General features: G+C 35.6%; 1 protein-coding gene across 1 annotated transcript; it reads right to left on the bottom strand.

Moving 5' to 3' along the window:
- Positions 1-5,995: 5,995 nt before the first annotated feature.
- On the bottom strand, positions 5,996-16,919 carry LOC118270458 (cytochrome P450 4c21-like). The gene is made up of 10 exons (XM_050698187.1): positions 16,638-16,919; positions 12,482-12,571; positions 11,274-11,384; positions 10,474-10,659; positions 9,391-9,587; positions 8,753-8,819; positions 8,410-8,599; positions 7,790-7,941; positions 7,275-7,454; positions 5,996-6,688 (listed from the first exon to the last, which is right to left on the bottom strand). Exons 1-10 carry the CDS (start codon positions 16,786-16,788, stop codon positions 6,534-6,536), a joined length of 1,479 nt encoding a protein of 492 aa, XP_050554144.1. The 5' UTR covers positions 16,789-16,919; the 3' UTR covers positions 5,996-6,533.
- Positions 16,920-20,605: the final 3,686 nt, after the last annotated feature.

Genomic DNA, 20,605 nt, shown 5'->3' with positions numbered 1-20,605 from the left:
ACTTAAAATAATAACGTACAGAAAGTTTTCTTCCGGAAGAAAATTTTGTAACGCTAAATAAATTGATCTACTCTTTTCTATATGCATGTCGCTCACGATCACCAATCAATCGAGACTACGTTTCGGTAAACGTTTTCGAAGCCCGAAACAAAGCACTCAGTCGAGACACACCTAGCTTCACTGACAGACAGACTGATGGACAATTCAATTAAACAACCTGATTAATTTAAACAAATGCAACAACTATGTAAGGTCCTTCTACCACCACAGATGGGGCCCAGTAGAGCTGATGCCTGATCCGGAGCTGCGGACTACCTAGCGGGTTTACCGGGGCTCCGGTTCGAAAAGCAGGAGTAGGAACGGGGTGGTTTTTAGTCAATAAGAGTCTGACACTCCCTCTCGCCTCGCCCAGGGCGTGAAAAGTCATTGGATGATTTTCCCCTTCAAAAAAAAAAGTATGTAAAGAATCGACACCGGGTCATAAAGCTCGGTCCACGCAGTCTTGGTTGGAAGGGAACGTTTCGGACTTCATCAGAGCTGAAGACTGGCCATCGTCTAGTCCCGATCTTAATCCACTGGATTATGATTTATGGTCAGTTTTAGAGAGTACAGCTTGCTCTAAACGCCATGATAATTTGGAGTCCCTAAAACAATCTATACGATTGGCAGTGAAGAATTTTCCCATGGAAAGAGTGCGTGCTTCTACTGATAACTACTGGCCAATGGAGACCACTTCGAATAAGCTTTTTATATTTTAAATTGTTGTATATTTATGTAATAAACTGCAAAACACGCTGTGAAAGTAATAAATGTTATTTGCAGTTAAAACATTTTTTTTCTTTTATTATTATATTTATGGCAAGACTACTTATTGTTTTAAAATTGTCTTGTTTAAAAGTTTTAAAGCGAAAGTGCTTGAAGCAAATGTTCAGTTGGCCATAACTTCTTTTTCCCTTAAGCGATTTTGACTAAACAAAGTTTTGACAATGACAATCCTAATTATATTATGTTGTAATCCAACTGTGAAAATCCGTTGAGTAGTTTCGAAGATATAACGTACTAGACAGAAAGACAGACAGACTGTCAAAAATTCCAAAAAAAAATTATTTTTTTTTCTGTGACTCATTTTTAGTTGCCTACTATCAGTTTTTTTGGAAAAATATTGAATGTACAGACATTAGATTTTTACTGTTCTATTATATCTATTGATAATGATGATGTTAATTACATTTTTATTCATTTGATGATCTTTTTTTTTCCAGTTTTTCTAGACATAAATTCGCTGTTTGACGTCAAAACCTAATGACGTCATTTAGCACTATTTCATAAAAAACACACACAACTTTACGCCTTTTATCCCCGAAGGGGTAGGCAGAGGTGGACATTACGGCACGTAATGCCGCCATACAATGTACACCCACATTTCACCATTTGTGTTATAAGTCCCATGTAATAAGGGGTGAGCCTATTGCCATATCCTGGACACAATTCCAGACTCCGTGCTACTACCGAGAAATTTTTCGAAAATCCGAAAAAAGCCCAGTAATACTTTGCTCGACCCGGGAATCGAACCCGAGACCTCTTGTTCGGCAGTCGCACTTGCGACCACTCGACAAACGAGGCAGTCATTTTATAAAAAATCAAACAGTTATTTCATAAAAAAAAATCATAGAAAATATAGAATGTGATGTTTCTAAAAACGTATTGAAGTTTTTGGAAACATCACCTTTTTGATTAAAATTACAAAGTGTAAGACATCGTTATTAAAATTGTATAAATAATTAAGAAATAATTATATCCAGGAAAAACTTACCAAAAATGTTTTTTTCTATGTATGTACAAAAAATATTAAGCGATTAATTTTTGTATCATAGATTTTAAAGTTGAAAACAATTTAGTTGTTACTGTTATGTGAATCGTTTAATCATTTTATTTTAAGGAAATTTGCAGAATTTTCAAACAAATCTTGCATCTTAAGATTTGGTGCGGTACCTACCTACCAAAATTTGGGAGAGCCATGCTTTGGCACGAATGGGCCGGCTTGACCGAAGTGATACCAAGACCTCACAGAAAACTGACGTGAAACACCGCTTGCTTTGTGTTTCGTTGTGTGAGTGACGTTACCGAAAGCCCAATTACCCCCCTTCTCAATCTTCCCAATCCCCGATTCCCCAACAACCCTTAAATTGCTAACCCCCAAAAGGCCGGTCACGCACTTGTAACGCCTTGGGTGTTTCAAAAATCCATGGGCGGCGGCGATTGCTTACCATCAGGTGATCCGTATGCTCGTTTACCGGCTTTATTTACTAATGCTGTATTTGTAATTGCTCGATATATATCTTCAATTATTATTAAAACTTCGTTGTACATTTTCAAGGTAATCAACATAATATTATCAGGATTTCTTACATGATGACGCATGTGAATTAATTGGATGCTGGTATTTGTTCTATAATGGGTTAGATTACTATTTTTGTAATGCTTGTCTTTTTTGTTGTGTTTTAAAATAGTCTACAGATTATTTTAAAATATTACCGCCGTACTCAGAGTAAAAAAAATAATATAATAAATTTATTAATTTTCCACCATATTAATACAGACATTGGTCTTAAAACTAAGCTTATATAATAATTATTAATATAATAAATTCTGTAGCAAGTTACATGACCAGGTTTAAAACAATTGAAATGACAAGTGGTGGGATTCAGGAACCCAAACTAGGAAAACCTGTACTATGGGCTCCTGGCCTTGCCCTCACGGATATGGACTATTATTTTGTAAAATGTACAAAAAATAATAAATTTATATGAAAATAACTTCAATCAATCAATAAACAAAAGTAAAACTTCTTCTAAACAAAACAAATACAAATAATAAAATTAAAAAAGTAGGTACCAATCTGTAATGTAAAAGTGTGTTTGTGTGTGTGTGCGTGTGTATGTGGTGAAAAGTAATACATATATGTGTGAACAACTACTCACTACTTAGCATAAAGTGGTGAGTAGTTGTTATGTCTGTTCGTAATCTAGTTCGGAAAACTCCGTCGAGTCTTCTCATCGTCAATCCCACAGTGCCTAAAGACGAAAGTCTTTAACCAGTGCGTCCTACCCACCCTACCCACTTACGGCTAGACTGGTCCACAAACTCAAAGTCGCTCAGCGGGCTATGGAAAGGGCTATGCTCGGTGTCTCTCTCCGGAATCGCATTCGAAACGAAGTGATTCGGCAGAGAACCAAGGTGATCGACATAGCCCACCGGATCAGCAAGCTGAAGTGGCAGTGGGCCGGCCATATTAGCCGCAGGACCGACAACCGTTGGGGTAAGCGAGTCCTGGAGTGGAGACCGCGTCTTGGTAAACGTAGTGTAGGACGCCCCCAGGCGAGGTGGAGTGACGATCTGCGCAGGATGGCTGGCAGGAGCTGGATGCGAGTCGCTAGTGATAGAGCAAAGTGGCGAACAATTGGGGAGGCCTATATATGTCCAGCAGTGGACTGCTATAGGCTGATGATGATGATGATGACTCTGAGTGCGGCAGTTAGATAGTCTCAGCACAAAACCCAGCTTTCGAAGCCTTATTAGCTCATTATGGATATCGAATTGAAGTTTTATATCATGACTAGCTACTTCCGCACGATTTCACCCGCTCTGCTCGGCTATATCATAGCGTGATGTTTTATAGCCTATAACCTTCCTCGATAAATGCACTATCCAACACAAAAATAATTATTCAATTCGGACCAGTACTTTCAAAGATTAGCGCGTTGTTTGAACGCGCTAATCTTTGAAAGTACTAACAAATAAACAAACTCTTCAGCTTTATAATATTAAGTAGAGATAAACACCAAGGTCATGCACTCCATTACACTCTTCCGAAGTCATTGATTCTTAATTCCAGTTTTCACCGCATCAGACTCTTTTTTGGCAAGCTGTAATTTATCACATCACACAAATTAATAGCCTCTAAATGGCAAAGACCTCTTCTCATATATGACTGCCTCGTTGACCGAGTGGTCGCAAGTGCGACTGCTGGGCAAGGGGTCTCGAGTTCGATTCCCGGGTCGGGCAAAGTATTACTGGGTTTTTTTCAATATTTCGAAAATGTCTCAGTAGTAGCATGGAGTCCGGAATTGTGCCCAGTATATGGCAATAGGCTCACCTCTTGGACTTACACAAATGGTAATAAGTGGATGTACATTAAATAGCGGTATTACGTGCTGTAATGAGCACCTCTGCTTACCCCTTTGGGGATAAAAGGCGACTGCACGGTTGGTGCGGTGGCTGGGCAACTGGCTGCCGCGCAACGGGTAGCGGGTTCGATTCCCGCACGGAGCAACTCTTTGTGTGATCCACAAATTGTTGTTTCGAGTCTGGTTGTCATGTGCATGTGAACTTGTATGTTTGTAAACGCACCCACGACATAGGAGAAAATCCAAATGTGGGGCAACGTTTTTAAAAAAAAACGGCGTAACGTTTTGTTGTTGTTGTTCTGTAATTTTAAAATCCGGATCACTGTCTTTTTTTAATGGGACAAGCCCGTCACAAGCTGCCATACCGCTGCAACTCCTGTAAGCCAGGATCTACAGTAGATACAAATATGAAAACACCGGAACAGTGAAGTTCGGCGCGTCCCAGGGAAATGAATGACTGTCTTGGATCCCGCAACGAAACAAATCAGATGTTATTAGAGGAGAAGAAAAAGAAAACGATAGTTTCCACTTCCCTCGGATCACTTTCGTCAAAAACAACCTCAGCCAATAAGAAAACATATAGGCAAAGGTATGAGTATATTTGTAATCAGTTTGTGCCACTCATATTTAGCCCTGGAAATATCCTAACACATTTCCTCCACTACTCCGCGACCACTTGTCCAACGAGGCAGTCATAGTTAAATAATCTTCTTCTTCTTCATAATAGTGACATCACTGGGAAGAAATTCGGGTTGGGAACAAGATATACAAAAAAAAAACGTACAACAAAAGATACCCTTCCTACAATGTTTTATTTGTATCATTTATATATTAATACGTGATGCAAAAACTTTGGACCACTTTTTACGATAATTGCGCGGACGTAGGAGCATAAAATTTGGTACACTTATAGTTTATGTGTAGGAGAAGTACAGAACGCTAATATTTTTCAAAAATAATGCTTATAAAGTACATTAAATCAATAAATAAAACATTACACACACATGCATAGTATCTGATCGTATTTGACAAAACGTCAAAATCGATAGACATTGCGATGATATTCTCACGTCTCATATGAAAAGAGTTTTATAAAAGAGTTTGAGTTAAATAAAAATTATCCTTCAACATACGTTAAGTGGTATTGTAAATTAAATCATATATGGTCGAATTTCGGCCACTAGGCGACCACTAGTTATCATAATTATGTATAATTTATACATATAACTTACATTTAAAAAGGATTCAAATAATTTCAACATAGCAACTATAGAGAAATACTTTGGTGGTGCTTATATTTAATTAGTTTTTTTTAAACATATCACATAACCCATTAAGAATTAATTATACTATTACTAACTAGCCCGACAAACTTCGTAGTGTCTCCAAAATTTTTTTCTCACCTTTTAAACCTACCACAGAAACCTACTACAAACAGCAATTTATTTTTATATATAGATTACTAAATTACCACATCCTTGAGAGAATTGAGAGGCAAGATAAATTCAAAGAGTGGACGTAGTAAGGAAGCTATTTCGAATAAATAATAAGGTCCTGGCTTATCGTCGATACATTTAAAATGTCAAACGAAACATGAATATTTATATTATAACTTTTGTCAGACATACACAGATCTAGTAAATTAATTGCTATGTATTTTGGCTTGCTCACACATTTACGCGACAGTCGCCGCGTCGTGTGAAACGCTGCCCATAAATATGAGCCAAATATACATAAATTTTCTTAAAGACGATATTTTTTTATTGTTTTAATCGTATGATTTTGTTTGAAATATAGATAACTTCTTCTTCTGTAGTCTAGTTATAGTTAGAAATCAGTCCTTTCTAGTACGTAAATCACTTCAGTTATTAAGAAAATTTCCCTTTAAAAAAATCTTTCATTTCATTTTTAGTCCAGCATGGATTACCTAGTCGTGGTGGTCCGGAGCTCTGCATATTGGAGGCATAAGATGCCCACTTTTCATGCATGACTTTATAATATGTACTTTCTAAGATCATTTGGTTACCACTGACAAACGGTGAAGGAAAACATCTTAAAGAAACCTGGGTTTATAACTTCAAATTATTTGAAATCGCCAACCCGTATTGAGCAAACGTGGTGATTATTGCTCAAGCTTCCAAGAAGAGGCCTTTGGTCAGCAGTGGCTACTTATATGCTGTTCATGTCATTGTGTACCGAGTCGTATACAGATACCTCTTTTCATTCTACTTAATATTAGTTTTAGCTACGCAAAAAGTAACTTGATTGTACTATAGAAATTAAATACATTTAAACAACTTATAAATAAATTACACTATAATTTATAGGCTCAGGATACAGCCATTTTTAAGATCTAAGTTTCAATCCTATAAGGTGATTTTTTACCGGCTTAACAACTACGTCAAATTCACATTCTATATTATTGATGTTGCCAGAAATGTGATATTGTCGAACAATGTGTGCTAGGGCTGTCTTCATCATCAGAATGCTGAACAATTTTCCTGAAAAGATACACATATGAAAATGTTAATAGAAATATACTTACAATCATCTATCAGGCGAGATAGTGGCCAAACGCCATCCTATTAAGTATAAAAAATATATATTTGTTGTGCCTTTACACTATTTGTACCGAAAAACTAAGTACAGTAAGTACCCTTAACACGAGCTTGCTTTACGTTTAAAGTAATAAAAACAAGAGCGCGTTTGGCGTTCTGAAATAGCCAGCTTGAATAAACCTAGTTGGTTTATTCAAGCTGGCTATTTGAGAAATCAGAATATAAAAAACTATTACGATAGTTTATTGTATATGATGTATAGAATTCTGTATAGAATAAGAAGTAGAGGAAAACTATCGTAATGTTTAGAGATTCTGCAACGGATTTGTTATGATTTATCGCATCACAATCCTATCCGCATCAGCTCATACCCTGTCTGTATATCAAATTTCATCAAACTCTGTTCAGTAGTTTCAACATGATTGATGGACAAATATATAAAACAATTAAACTTTTACATTTATTTTATAAGTGTGATTAAATAGCTGCTCAATAAAATAATTTAAACTTAGATTTTCTAAAACCTTACCTATGCAGTTTCTTTTGCCAATACCGAAGGCAGCAAAAAGAACAGGATTATCAGGTAAAGTGCTGGAGTCCAACCAGCGCTCTGGTTTGAATTCGTTTGCATCAGGACCCCAGAGTGGGTTGCGATGAAGAGCATGGGCACCGATAACACAAGTACTGTTGGAACGTAGCGTGCAGTTTTCTGAAAATAAACAACATTGGTATTTTTAAAGGTGGAAAATGGCAAATATGTAAAAATGCAGTGAAATTAAGCCATGAAAAAATAATCAAAAATATATCGTTTGCCTGATTTTCTTCAGAGGGCCTTAGTACGAGTTGATTTAACGTTTAAACGAGAGCGCGTTTAGCTCTCTGATTGGTTGGTTTATTCGTGCCGGCCAATTAGAGCGTTGAACGCACACTCGTTTCGTTTTCGTTCAACGAAAAGCAAACTCGATCTAAGGGTTCTGTACCCTCAATTTTATTACCGCTTTTATTTTGTGTAGCATATTCTTACACTGAACAATTAATACTTACTCAGTTTAACATCCACATCAACTTTTCTTGCCATAAACGGAACAGCAGTATACACTCTCATTGATTCTTTTACAACAGCGTCTAAGTACACGAGTTTTTGAAGATCATGTTTTGAAAAGTCATCATCTTTGTTCTGCAGTACGTCTTGTATTCTGTAAAAATAAGTTTTTTATCAGTGCCGGGTACAGACTTACGTAATGTAATATGAAAGGAGCATTTCATAAGTGTGGACGGTCCTTCACCGTCTACACTTATCACGTCACACGTATGTCCCAGGCGTCGCGAGAGACATTCCGAGCGTCGGGAATCGCGGGACAATCTCCGGCTACCGTAAGTGCGGGTTGCGGACGGCGAGCAAGAGTAGCTCACCGCCCAACCAGAATCATACCAATGAAGCATCAGACTACCAGAGATGGGGCCCAGTAGGGCTGATGCTTGATCTGGAGTTGCGGACTACCTAGCGGGTTTACCGAGGCTCCGGCTCGGAAAACAGGAGTAGGAACGGGATGGTTTTTAGTCAGTAAGAGTGTGACACTCCCTCTCGCCTCGCCCAACGAAGCATGTTTGGGTTTATAATAAAGCATTGCTGTCATTGTTACATGTAAAGATATGAAACTTACTCATTATAAATTCGGTTCTGTACTTCTGGGTGAGTTCCAATCACCAAAAGCATGAAGGTCATAGCTGAAGACGTCGTGTCATATGATGCAGCTACTAAAGTGTCTAAGTGTTCTCTGATATCTTCGTCTGTGAAGACATTTTGCTCATGGGCCATTTGAAGCATATGATCCAGCACTGGTTTAAATTTACCTGAAACACAATCCATAATTAGTATGTTTAAACTTTCATCTATTGTATTTATTTATGCTCAGATATGGATCACCCAATACAGAACTTCATCTATTTAACTACGTTGCTGTGTTCCAAAAGTTCCAAAATAAATACAATCATAATTATATTTACCATTTGTGTCATCATAAGTTGTAGGTTCTGGTTGGGTCTTCATCTCAGACTTTCTTTTCAATATCACCTGGAAACATAAAAATAATAAAATTTTATTATAAGAGACTTTTCAATTATTCAAACAGTAGTTTAAAACTCAAAACAGGTTTAGTTTTTTTTACGTAAAAGAAGAAACATATACACGTTTAATACTAACAGTGCCATCTGTTGTTTATAACGTAAACTAACACTTTATTTTGTTGTGGAAGTATATAAATATTACTGACTGATACACTGATATGTAAAAGTATTTTCTTCGTGACAAATTAAAATTATGCTAGACATTCAAACTTACTATAAATTTTAGTAGAATGAAATTTTATTGGGTCTGTGTGTAATTTTCAAATGGGAAGCAGTTATTGCTTTCTATAGCCATTAACTATTTTTAAAAAACCGAATTCATAGGCGATGTAGTCACGGACCATACGTAAAACACAAACATGCTCTACAATGCTGAAAATACGAAAATGCCAAATGCGAAATAAACGCGTATAAGCATACATTAATATACATATACAGGTTAAACAAAGATCCTTCTATTTTTGAAGTCCTTTAAAAAATCTAAAATAAGGTTACTACATCACAAGCAAACTACTCACAGGATTAATAATATTCTTCAAAGTTTTCGTCAATCTGTCTTGTCTGCGTTTCATTGCGCTCAATTTGAACACGCATCCGACATGCAGCCATACTTTCTGAGCTCTGTCGCAGTATAGAGCCAACAAATCTTCAATAGCCTCCGCATACTCTCGGTCTATTATCTTCTGTTCTTGATCCGTCAGGCCAAGTGAAGTTCCTGAAACATAAAATAGATTTAAAAAAAACTTTAGTGCTCGTTTATCAAAGTGACTGCACGGTTGGCGCGGTGGCTGAGCAACTGGCTGCCGTGCAACATGTAGCGGGTCCGATTACCACACGGAGCAACTCTTTGGGTGATCCACAAATTGTTGTTTCGGGTCTGGGTGTCATGTGTATGAAAACTTGTATGTTTGTAAACGCACCCACGACACAGGAGAAAATCCTAGTGCGGGGCAACGTTTGGTTAAAGAAAAAACAAACTAAAAAATGTGTGTAATAAATCTCAATGAGATGTAGTGTGTGTGACACCTCGCCCTTATAAGTAGTACGTTAGTTGTATAAAACCTCATCTCCACTTGTCGAGCGACATCGCCCGATATCTCCGGAGTAACATGTCGCTCGACAAATGTTCCTAATAGAAATGAGTCTTAAGGGACACTTAAATTAAAGGTATATGTACTTAGCATTAACTCTCTCTCTTTCATTTGCCTCCGAAGTCTCCACATTGCATGTCGACCCTGCCAGGATCCTACAGGCAATTGCGACGAACGGAGTTTATGTCACACACACTATAGAGAGGAGCATATAGAACAACAGAACAATAAGATAGGTTTATTTTATTTATAACAAAAAATCATTAGTATTTTAATTCCTAATTAAACGTTTTAAATCGCTATCCAGCAGCATTTTGACGTTTAAAAGTGCCTTCTCGCTGTATTAAATAAATAATTTTGACTTTGGCTTCAACTTAGCATTTAGGAAGCAGGATAATAATGCTCAGACCTTATTTGTGTGAGAAGAAACCTTTGCTATTTAGATGCTGTTGATGTGTGTGATGTGATAGTGAACAAATGAACCAATTAAAATTTGATATGAATACTTACGGCTAACAGTAGACAGTGTAAAGTTGACCAAGTAGTGTCTGATGTCGAAAGGCTCTTTGCCCAATTCATTGCTCAAATTCGAAACAAGATTTCGAGCCTGTTTATTCATTTCGTCAACGAATGTGTTCAAAACTTGCTGATTGAATGCGGGATTCAATAATTTGCGGTGAGATTTCCATATGTTGGCTGCGTAAAGGAAAATAAAATTATATATAAATTTTATAAGTTTGTTCCATCTTATTTGTTTAAGGATAACAATTATGTTCTGTAGTACCTATCAGTTGATTAAAAAATATAATAAAAGTAAATAAATATTTGAAGGAAGAACATAAAAGAAAATCGAAAACAAGATTTTATTCGATTGAGAAATGCAATATATTTATTTATTCACAATTCTGGGAATTGGAACGAGCAAATAGCTTCACTAAAGGACTGACCGACAGACAGTAGACATTTTATAATTTAATATTATAATATTTGCTTTATCGTTCAAAAGTGCCTTCTCAGTCTATTTGAAATAAATGACTTTAAATTTGACTTTGTCTTATTTTTATTACTGCAACTTAGCCAAATTAAAGGCATTTTTCTTGTAACTTAACTAAATTAAATGCGTTCAGATAGATAGATGGTTAGAATAGATTTTATTGTACGCCACAAAAAAGAAACGACAAATAGAATAAAGGGCACAAAGGCGGTCTTACCACCTTATCACGACAGTGATTTCTATTTAGTAAAATAACAATTAAATAATATATGACTTTATACTTATAATAATTTATACGGAATATTGTCACCCTTACCTTCAGCGGTAATCAATCCATTATTTAAGAAATCCTTAGCAAAATCGTAGATGTACGGTTTGCTATAGCACTTGTTGGCCAGTGTAAGGCAATCTTCTGGATCTGATATGACTGTAATGGAAAACAAATTGTAAGTTAGTTTTTAAATTAGCATTATTCTAAAGGTAATGAAGATACCACTAGTACTTAACTCAAAAAACTACAGTCACATTATTAGACGCATTCTTGTTTTTTGTTCAATTTGTAATATATTTAGATGAGTTCACTGCTTATATTCAGTACCTTTATGCTTAAACATAATTGTTTCATACATTTCGACAAGTCACGTGACCTAAAATTTATGGGTCAGTTGATTGGAATTTTGCAATTTCGGAGTTGGCCCCAGTATAAATTGGTCATAATGATGAGTACAATGACCCCTAAAGACAGTGTGCGTTAATTATGTTATAGGTTGTATATGTATCAATTATATTTATTGAGGAGATTTATTGTATAATTTGGATTTGCTTCTTTTTTAAACATAGAATTATAGTGTTGATTCATTTCTATAGTATTACTACATATTATAAAACTGAAATCTTTGTTTGTTTGGGCGCTTACCTTGCGCACAGGTGTCAATTGAAATTTTTTTTTGTCGATAATTGTCCATTTATCAAGAAAGGTTACGAGATAAAAAATATGACGCTACACCCTAAAAGGTAAAGGTACATGTAATCATCTAAATAATTTCTTACTATAAAAATATGGGTACATGTAATAATGTGACCAGGGACAGTTGAGTGGCGTTCATTATACAATTTAATGACATTGAAATATTATGATCAGTAATGAATATGTATTAATTTTGGGATTTTCATAAATTACAAGGGAACATTGTGTTTTGTAGTTTTTTTAAATAAGTTTCTTGCACACATTAGCATAATACAAGTAAATTGTCATAATTTTATGGTAAATAGTTATACAAATATTGAATGGTCATCAAGATTAAGAGTGTATGCTAAATATCTGTGCTCTTAGTATGAGTTTGTGTTGATTTATTCGAGTTGGTCAATTGAGCGCCGAACAATTTGACATCAAGAAGGGAGTAAAATGCCAATTACTAGATTTGACTTAAAAAAAAACAAACAGGGCATGTTAGTATAATGGGGGAATGATAAGAATATGTTCCGTTATATTGTGAGAAATACTTAAAAAAATAACCAACTTACTATAAAATCTCTGGGCACCCAAATAAAACTCCAAAGCTCCGCCATGTTCGAAGGATAATTCGTTGATACGCTTTATGAAGTACCACAGATCTGAAACATACAATACCTATTATTAGCATTGTGTCGTGTAGTGCCTTTTGTAACTCTAACCGCGGGTGTTGAAAGGGGTTGTATTTTTTTTGATGGGGAAAATCATCCAATGACTTCTCCCGCTTTGGGCGAGGCGAGAGGGAGTGTCAGACTCTTACTGACTAAAAACCACCCCGTTCCTTCTCCTGCTTTTCGAGCCGAAGCCCCGGTAAACCTGCTAGGTAGTCCGCTGCTCCGGAAAAGGGGTTGTCTAAGGGTGCTTTTGCACCTGAGATGTGCTATGTAGTTATCGCACACATCCATAGTACGTATCTTTCCATATAAAGAAAACATAGGTTAGCTAGCTAATATAATTAATCTTTGATCGCCAACTAGACAACACAAATCGCACGCATGTGTCAAGGTTAATAATGTAGATTTAATTAAACTAATAATATAATTTAAAACTAAAGGAAAATATTGCAAATGTATTAAAATAATACCCTATTAAAATAATTATAATAACCTATTAAAATAATATTTTATAATTTATTTACGTAATAAATATTCCTTTGACATAATAATATGTAAGCATATTATAATTTAATGATCTGTTGACTTTAAGTAAGACAGTTTCAGATTTTATAATATTATTTATTGTTGATTTTTACGTTTTATAACTTTCATTGTAATAAACTTACTAATTTATTAAATTAAATGTTTTTATCGATAATTACGTTAAAAACGATAGTTTTCTATATTTTTTGTACGAGATTGCAAGTTGTTACGTCTTTGTCAACAGCCTATAAGTGGCCACTGCTGACCAATGATCTCTTCCTGCATGAAGAAGGTTTGAGCATTAGCACTACGTTTACTCAATGCGAAGTTTCTCGCGATGTTTTTCCTTTGCCGCCCGTCAGTGGAATCTAAATAATCTTAGAACTTATTTGTCACTTGCATGACAATAAACCCCTAATTGGTAAAAATATTAAACAATTTTACAGATTTTTAAAGTCAGAAAGTCAACCATTTCGTCACTTGGCCTTCGATTGACCGATATCGATAGGCCGGGCCACTTTTTTTATGTTTAATGGGCCGATGTTTGGCCGCTATCTCGCCTGATGGTAAGTGATGATGCGGCCTACGATGGAGCACATCTGCCCATAAGCAACCTATTCCCTCGGGCTTTGAAGACACCCAGGTTGTACCCATCAGGAAACACAGACTCCAGCAAGAAGTTCCACTCCCTAGCAGTTCGCACAAGCTTGAAGCGAAGCGCTTCTTGCGAGTGGGTGGGATATCCACCATGAAACTACGTTACGTGGCAGGACTAGCTTCAAATATAGCGGTAGGTCGAGGTCTGTCGGGTGCGGTGAATCCCCAAAAGCGTCCTGGGTTATGGCCACAGGTAAAGGAGGAACACCGCGGTAGTTTTAGCCGGTAAGAGTCCGGCACGTACCCCCGCCGTCCCCAACGTGGGAAGTTCAAGAGCATTGCCATCTTTTTTTTTTATGAAACATGTCTGTAATCGAGCAGACGTATTACCTGATGGTAAGCAATCGCCGCCGCCCATGGACACTTGAAACACCAGAGGCTTTACCGGCTTTTTGGGAGTTAGGAATTTAAGGGTTGTTGTTCGGGAATGGGGATGGGGAAGATTGGGAAGGGGCGAATTGGGCCTCCGGTAACCTCACTCACACAACGAAACACAACGCAAGCGTTGTTTCACGTCGGTTTTCTGTGAGGCCGTGGTATCACTCCGGTCGATCCGGCCCATTCGTGCCGAAGCATGGCTCTCCCACCATCGTGTGAAAAAATGTTATGGTCAATTATTATACGTAATAAAAATTAAATAAAGTTTATTAGTTATTCAAAAACCTGTTTACGAGGTATTTTTTAACGTGAGGTTAATGGTAATTTCATGGGCTGCATAATAATTTCTTGACGTCAAAAAAATTATTCAATTCTGTCATTCATTATTTTGACGGTCAAACGCAACCGCCACGTCAAAACGACAAGTTCGATTTGTGTGTCAGAATAAATGATATTTCATAATTTTACTGCACTGTTGGCGCGATGACTGGACAACCGGTTCCCGCGCAACCGACGTGTTCGATTCTTGCATGGAACAACTATTACATTGGACTAGGTCTAGGTTTATAAAATCGTGTGCTTAAAAAAGCATCCACGACTCTACAACATAGGCAAAAATTTCAGTAGCTGTAACATTCACTTTTCATGTTACACAGCCTTTTTTTTAACACTACCCATTTTGTTTAGTTTTTTTTTTAAATGGAATGTTTGCATGATACCTAACTCTCAGAAAAAATATTTTTAGGTGATAAAAAAATAGGTGGTATATAGATGTATTTCACTATACTCCGCACTGTTTGTTATTCCTAATTCTCTTACTCCATACAATAAAAACAATTTCGTAAAACAACTCCGAAATTGCTTTATCAATAATTAATCAACTATGCAATACTAAAACCCAATCTCAATAAGCCCTATAAATGCAACATTTTTAACTTACGTAACTAACCGGTCAATTTATTCATGTAGGTTATGTTATGTTAATTTAAAGTAGATCTTAATACTACGATTATACCGCAGCTATGTCCGTTAAAAAAATTAAAAGGCTGTCTGATGGAAGATACATTTTGGGTTTTAAAAATTGTTTCTTGTAGATTTTTTGTGAGTAAGAGAAAAAATTATCTTTGTGAATAATTTTATTCAGATCCGTCCAGTCGTTTTGGAGGAATTCAATGACACACATTTATGAATCTGTTCGTACAGCTCAACCAAAACATTCATGTTTATTAGTATGGAGTAAAAGATAAAACAACAAGTTTCGGATAAACCTTGAAACTCATTCGTTTAAATAAATTATAAATTATTATGTATTGATTTAAATACATATTAGACTATAGATAGTAGATCATTATATTGTGTTATCCAACTATCTATGATCTAATTTACTGTAAAACAAATGTCAAAAATTAAAATACTAAACATTAAAAACATCATTATAATTTTTGTTTAAATATCCAGTTCAATATCAAATTGAAATCAATGGCAAGGATTAAAATGAACACATTTTTTAAGGCGAGAAAATCATCCAATAGCTTCTCCCACCTTGTTGAGGCGAGAGGGAGTGTCAGACTCTTACTGACTAGAAACCACCCTGTTCCTACTCCTGCTCTTCGAGCCGGAACCCCAGTAATCCGCAGCTCCGGGTCGGGAATCGGCCCTACTAAGACCCTCTAAGGTCTGATGGCTCTTAGAAGCGCGCTCGGAACGAAACGCGCCGTACGCACGGAACGCACCGCACGCACGTGTAAATTGAACACTTAACAATCTTTAATAGGAATGTTTCTTCAATAAATATATATTGTAAATAAAGGGCTGATTTTTCAATCAACAGTTAATTCTTAACTGAAAAATAAAAATCACATTTACTGTTTTTAGTACGAAAGTCTGTCTATCAAATACTTAAAATTATTCCTACGATAATATTTGTCTTCCGATTGAAAAATAATACTAACTTTCATATAATTGAGAAGTCATTGGATGATATTTTCACCTTAAAAAAATCATATATCTAATTATTTCGGGCTAGTTTAAAAGGACAAATTAATATGACGCTACAATTAACTCACAATCTCGTACAACAGAACAAAGGCATTATTCCATCTTAAATACACCTTAAAAATATGCAGTGTTATTTTCAATACATAACGCTATGTTGGACCAAATAAAAAAAAATACACATTATTCGAATTTTTAAACTTTAAAAAATTTATTTCAGACAACATGCCTAGTATAATACCTACTATAGTAAAATATTCTATTAACCAATTTATTTTGAATATTATTATTATTTCTCCACGGGCTTTTGTTTCGTGTCCTTGTCATACAATTATATTTTTTTACAATAAGTCTAATCATCTACAATAATTATCAGTTCATTAACCTATTATAATATTCTATTTTTGAAACAACTAAAAACACTATCCACTAATAGTCCGAAAACAAAATTACGAAAAAGAAAACAGAACAAAAAAAATAAAAGAAAATTTTTACTCACGTTTTCGGTCACCAAAAATGAGATGGGAATGTCCTATAATCGGGAGCGAGCCAGGCATCAAAGGAGGCGCATCAGGTTTCTGCCTAAACCAGGTCGTCCACACAGCGAGCACCACGATTATTAACAACACTAACCCCACTGCTACGTACATTTTGTAAACCTAACGACGTTCTGAGCCCGATTAAGCCGAAATCTTCTATTTATGTAAGAAGTGATTGCTAACAAATTATCATGTCTGCAACTGGTTTAGTAACACCGGTGACGTCAATTTAGGGTCATTTTTTTATTGAGAAAAAAAAAAATAACTTGGAAAAAAATAATTGCGCTTTTGATTTTTGTTCTGTAGATTGGTACTGGGATACTGGTATGTATTGCGTTGGTTCTTAATTCAAAATGTTGACAAAAAATGGAATTAGAAGAAAAGGGTTGTAAATGTTTCTGATAATTATTACTTTTAAATTATTAAAAAAAATCTTTCCAAAAAATTACATTATTAACTTCAAATAAAATTTATAAAAATGCCTTTACTTAAATACTTAAGAATTATTGTTTCTTAGTCGAATGAAAATCGTTTAAAATTATGTCAATTATTTTTTTCAAAAGATCTAAAATAAATTTGGCAGCAAATGCTCACTTGGCTCGAAGAAAATTATTAAATAATTTTAACTACCTAAATACCTAGTTAAATCAATTTAGATTTTTTGCTACGGTGACTTTTTAGTTACGAAAAAGTAATAGAAAAATATAATTATACTTTTTTTATAACGAAACTGAATCTACACAACCTCAATGAAAAATTAAACTAAATTTTTCACAGATCTCGGCTCAACTAATCGAAAAAAAAATGTATGCGACAAGTTTTTTTTTTAATATTATTAATTTATTTAAGATGCGTTATCACTTGGCGGTGACACCGCTTAAAATATTGGAATACCAACATGGCAACGGCAGCCAGTGAAGCGCGTTTTCGAAATGGCGGGGCTAGCTAGAGTAAACTCCAAAAATATACTTGAATGAACTTAATAACCTAGTCGGATGAATCAAGTTCGATTGGATAAATTAATAATATTACCTAATAAATTTTATGATTTTCTACAACACTCGATGATTTTTTTAGTTTAGACTAGAGGATGACGCATAGCAATATCTGTTTTCCTTTTACTAGTGATATCATTTTTACAAAATGTGTATCTTTTCGAGGAAATACCTAATGATGTGTGATTTTAATATAATATGGAGGTAAAATGTTTAGTAAAAAACGATAAAGTTTTTAAAAAGTGAGCTGGGCTCCTCTTTCTAGCTAGCTTTAGTTCCAGATAGATGGTAATAAAATTGTAATGAAGTTACATGTTACTAAAAGTCTGTCAATTCATCGAAATTGAAGTACTGGATCGTTTAAATTCACAATATTAATTGTAGATAGGTAAACTTTTGTATGATGAAAATTACCGCACATAATATTTATTGTTATTAGTTTAACTAACAACTTCACAGGATCGTATTAAAATGTACTAAATGTGTGGGAACATATTTCAATTTCATCAATGTTTTCTTCAAAAAACTAAAAAGAATATTAATTCAATAAAGAATACAATTGTCTTATTCTCATAATATACCTAACTACTAGCAAAAATCAAGGTTATAATAGTGCAGTAAACAACATGTGCATTAATTGTGTTTGTATAATGTATATTATGAATTTGTCAAATCAAAATATTCTGCACGTAGGTTCTGCGTTAATCGCATGTCGCAGATAAAATCCTAATGTGAAGATCACGTTTTTACCTTTAAAAAAATAGTTTTATGTATCTATAAGGTTCTTGATCCAACTCTCTAACATCAGCCCCCTGAAGTGATTAGGTCTCTCTAATTTGGATGATTTTGCCCTCCCAAAAAAATCTGATATTATAAATGCGAAATTTTGTTTATTTGTCCATCTTTCACGGCAAAACGGAGCAAGATGGACATAAAAACAAAATTTCGCATTTATAATATCAGATTTTTTTTCACAACAAATTTGTTGCTCCGTGTTTCAAATGGAGAAAGTTGAAGAAAGAGTAATATATAATATAACACATCACGGTACTATCAAAATGAGCTGACCAAAGGATGAAACAGCACGTGATTAGCTAGTTACACATAAAAAAACTAAGTCAAAATATTTGATTACGTAGTAATTACTATATTATTATTTCGAAATGAGATCCTTAATTAAATCACGTGCCAATTAAAACAATGGCGTGAGAAATTCAAGTCTAATTAAAATTCATTAATCTATTGTAACCAGCCTACTGGTTATCATAAGCAAGTCGTTGACAGTGAACCAGGGGTCAACTCCTTGAAAAAAATTGTTGGAGGACTCTATCATTTTGATACGTTGTGACTTAAATTACTTGGGTTAAGGTGATTGAAAAAATTGCAATAGCTATTTTTTTTTTTTGAGGAGGAAAATCGTCATATTACTCCTTCCGCCTTGGGTGAGGCGAGAGGGAGTGTCAGACTCTTACTGACCAACCACCCCGTTTTTTCTCCTGCTTTGAGCCGGAGCCCCGGTAACCTTTTACGTTGTCCGCGACTGCGGAAACATTGCAATAGCTAGATGTTAGAATTCGTAATTCGATTTTATTTTAATGGTGTAATAGTTATATATATTTAGTTTTTTATATTAAATGGGCCGACGTTTGGCCGCTATCTCGCCTGATGGTAAGTGATGATGCGGCCTACGGTGGAGCACGTCTGCCCATAAGCAACCTATTCACTCAGGCTTTGAAGACACCCAGGTTATACCCATCGGGAAATACAAACTCCGGCAAGGAGTTTCACTCCCTAGCAATTCGCACAAGAAAGCTTGAAGCGAAGCGCTTCGTGCGAGTGGGTGGGATATCCACCATGAAACGGTGACGCCTTGCCGATTGTCTTGTGGTTCGATGATGGAAAGAACTAGGAGGAATCAAGTTGTGCAGTTCCCCCGCACACTCTCCGATATGTATCCGGTAAAAAACGGAAAGGCTTGCGCCTATGTTCAAGGCTTTGAAGCCGGGCCTCCACAAGCGCATCATCATTGATGAGCTTCTTGGCACGCCTTTCAATGCGCTCGAGCGCATCCATTATTTATATATTTTTTTAGGCGTTGCCCGTCACTAGGATTTCCTCTTGTCTCGTGGGTCCGTTTACAAACATACAAGTTCACATATCTTGCGACCAATTTGTGGATCGCACAATACTTTGAGTGGGAATCGAACCCGGTACAAGTTGCTCGGCAGTCAGTTGCCCAGTCAGCGCGTGAACCGTGCAGTTATCAAAGTCGGTTAAGAAAACTCTCAGTTAAAAACTGAATAGGTTGTATTTTTCACTGATATAATTTTCAGTCATTTTAGTGAACATTTGCAAAGACTTTTAAAATTACAAAATTTGACCTCTACTCGTAAAACTTCAGAATTAATTATGCAAAATAATTAGTGTTTTAATTTGTGGTAAATGTGTTTTTTATTCTAAAGACGTAAGATTCTCTCGTATGACAGGGTCAGAAACAAGACTAGTTGGCAACGGCCTTTGGATTTTTTGTGCAGAAATAATTGTGTTGCTATATAAGTTAAAAAAAAAAATGTACTCATGGTTGGGTTGAACTCGCTCAGCTATTGAAGTTCAATTTTGGTTTTGAAACTGACAAGACAGCTTTTGCAAAAATAAATTAGGATAATTATTTTCTTTGTATCTTTTCTAAGAGATATCTGAAGGATCCAATTCAAAACTAAACGAAGTGATTCGACATCGACTGAGACCCAAAGTTCTCGATTTAGACTTCGGCCCCCATGTCTGCAGTGCGGACAAGCGGGGCCTCTATTTTAGACAAAAGGATTAGCAAGCTGAAGTAGTAGTAGACCGGTCACATTTGGTGAAGAACCGGTGACCGTTGGATAAGACGTGTTCTAGAGTGGATACCGCATACACAGGTGATGCCACGTCGA

Source organism: Spodoptera frugiperda, chromosome 13, assembly GCF_023101765.2.
Source record: "Spodoptera frugiperda isolate SF20-4 chromosome 13, AGI-APGP_CSIRO_Sfru_2.0, whole genome shotgun sequence".
Classification (NCBI taxonomy): Eukaryota; Metazoa; Arthropoda; class Insecta; order Lepidoptera; family Noctuidae; genus Spodoptera; species Spodoptera frugiperda.
The sequence above is the reverse complement of the archived record's forward strand: the minus strand, read 5'-3'. Positions and strand labels throughout refer to the sequence as shown.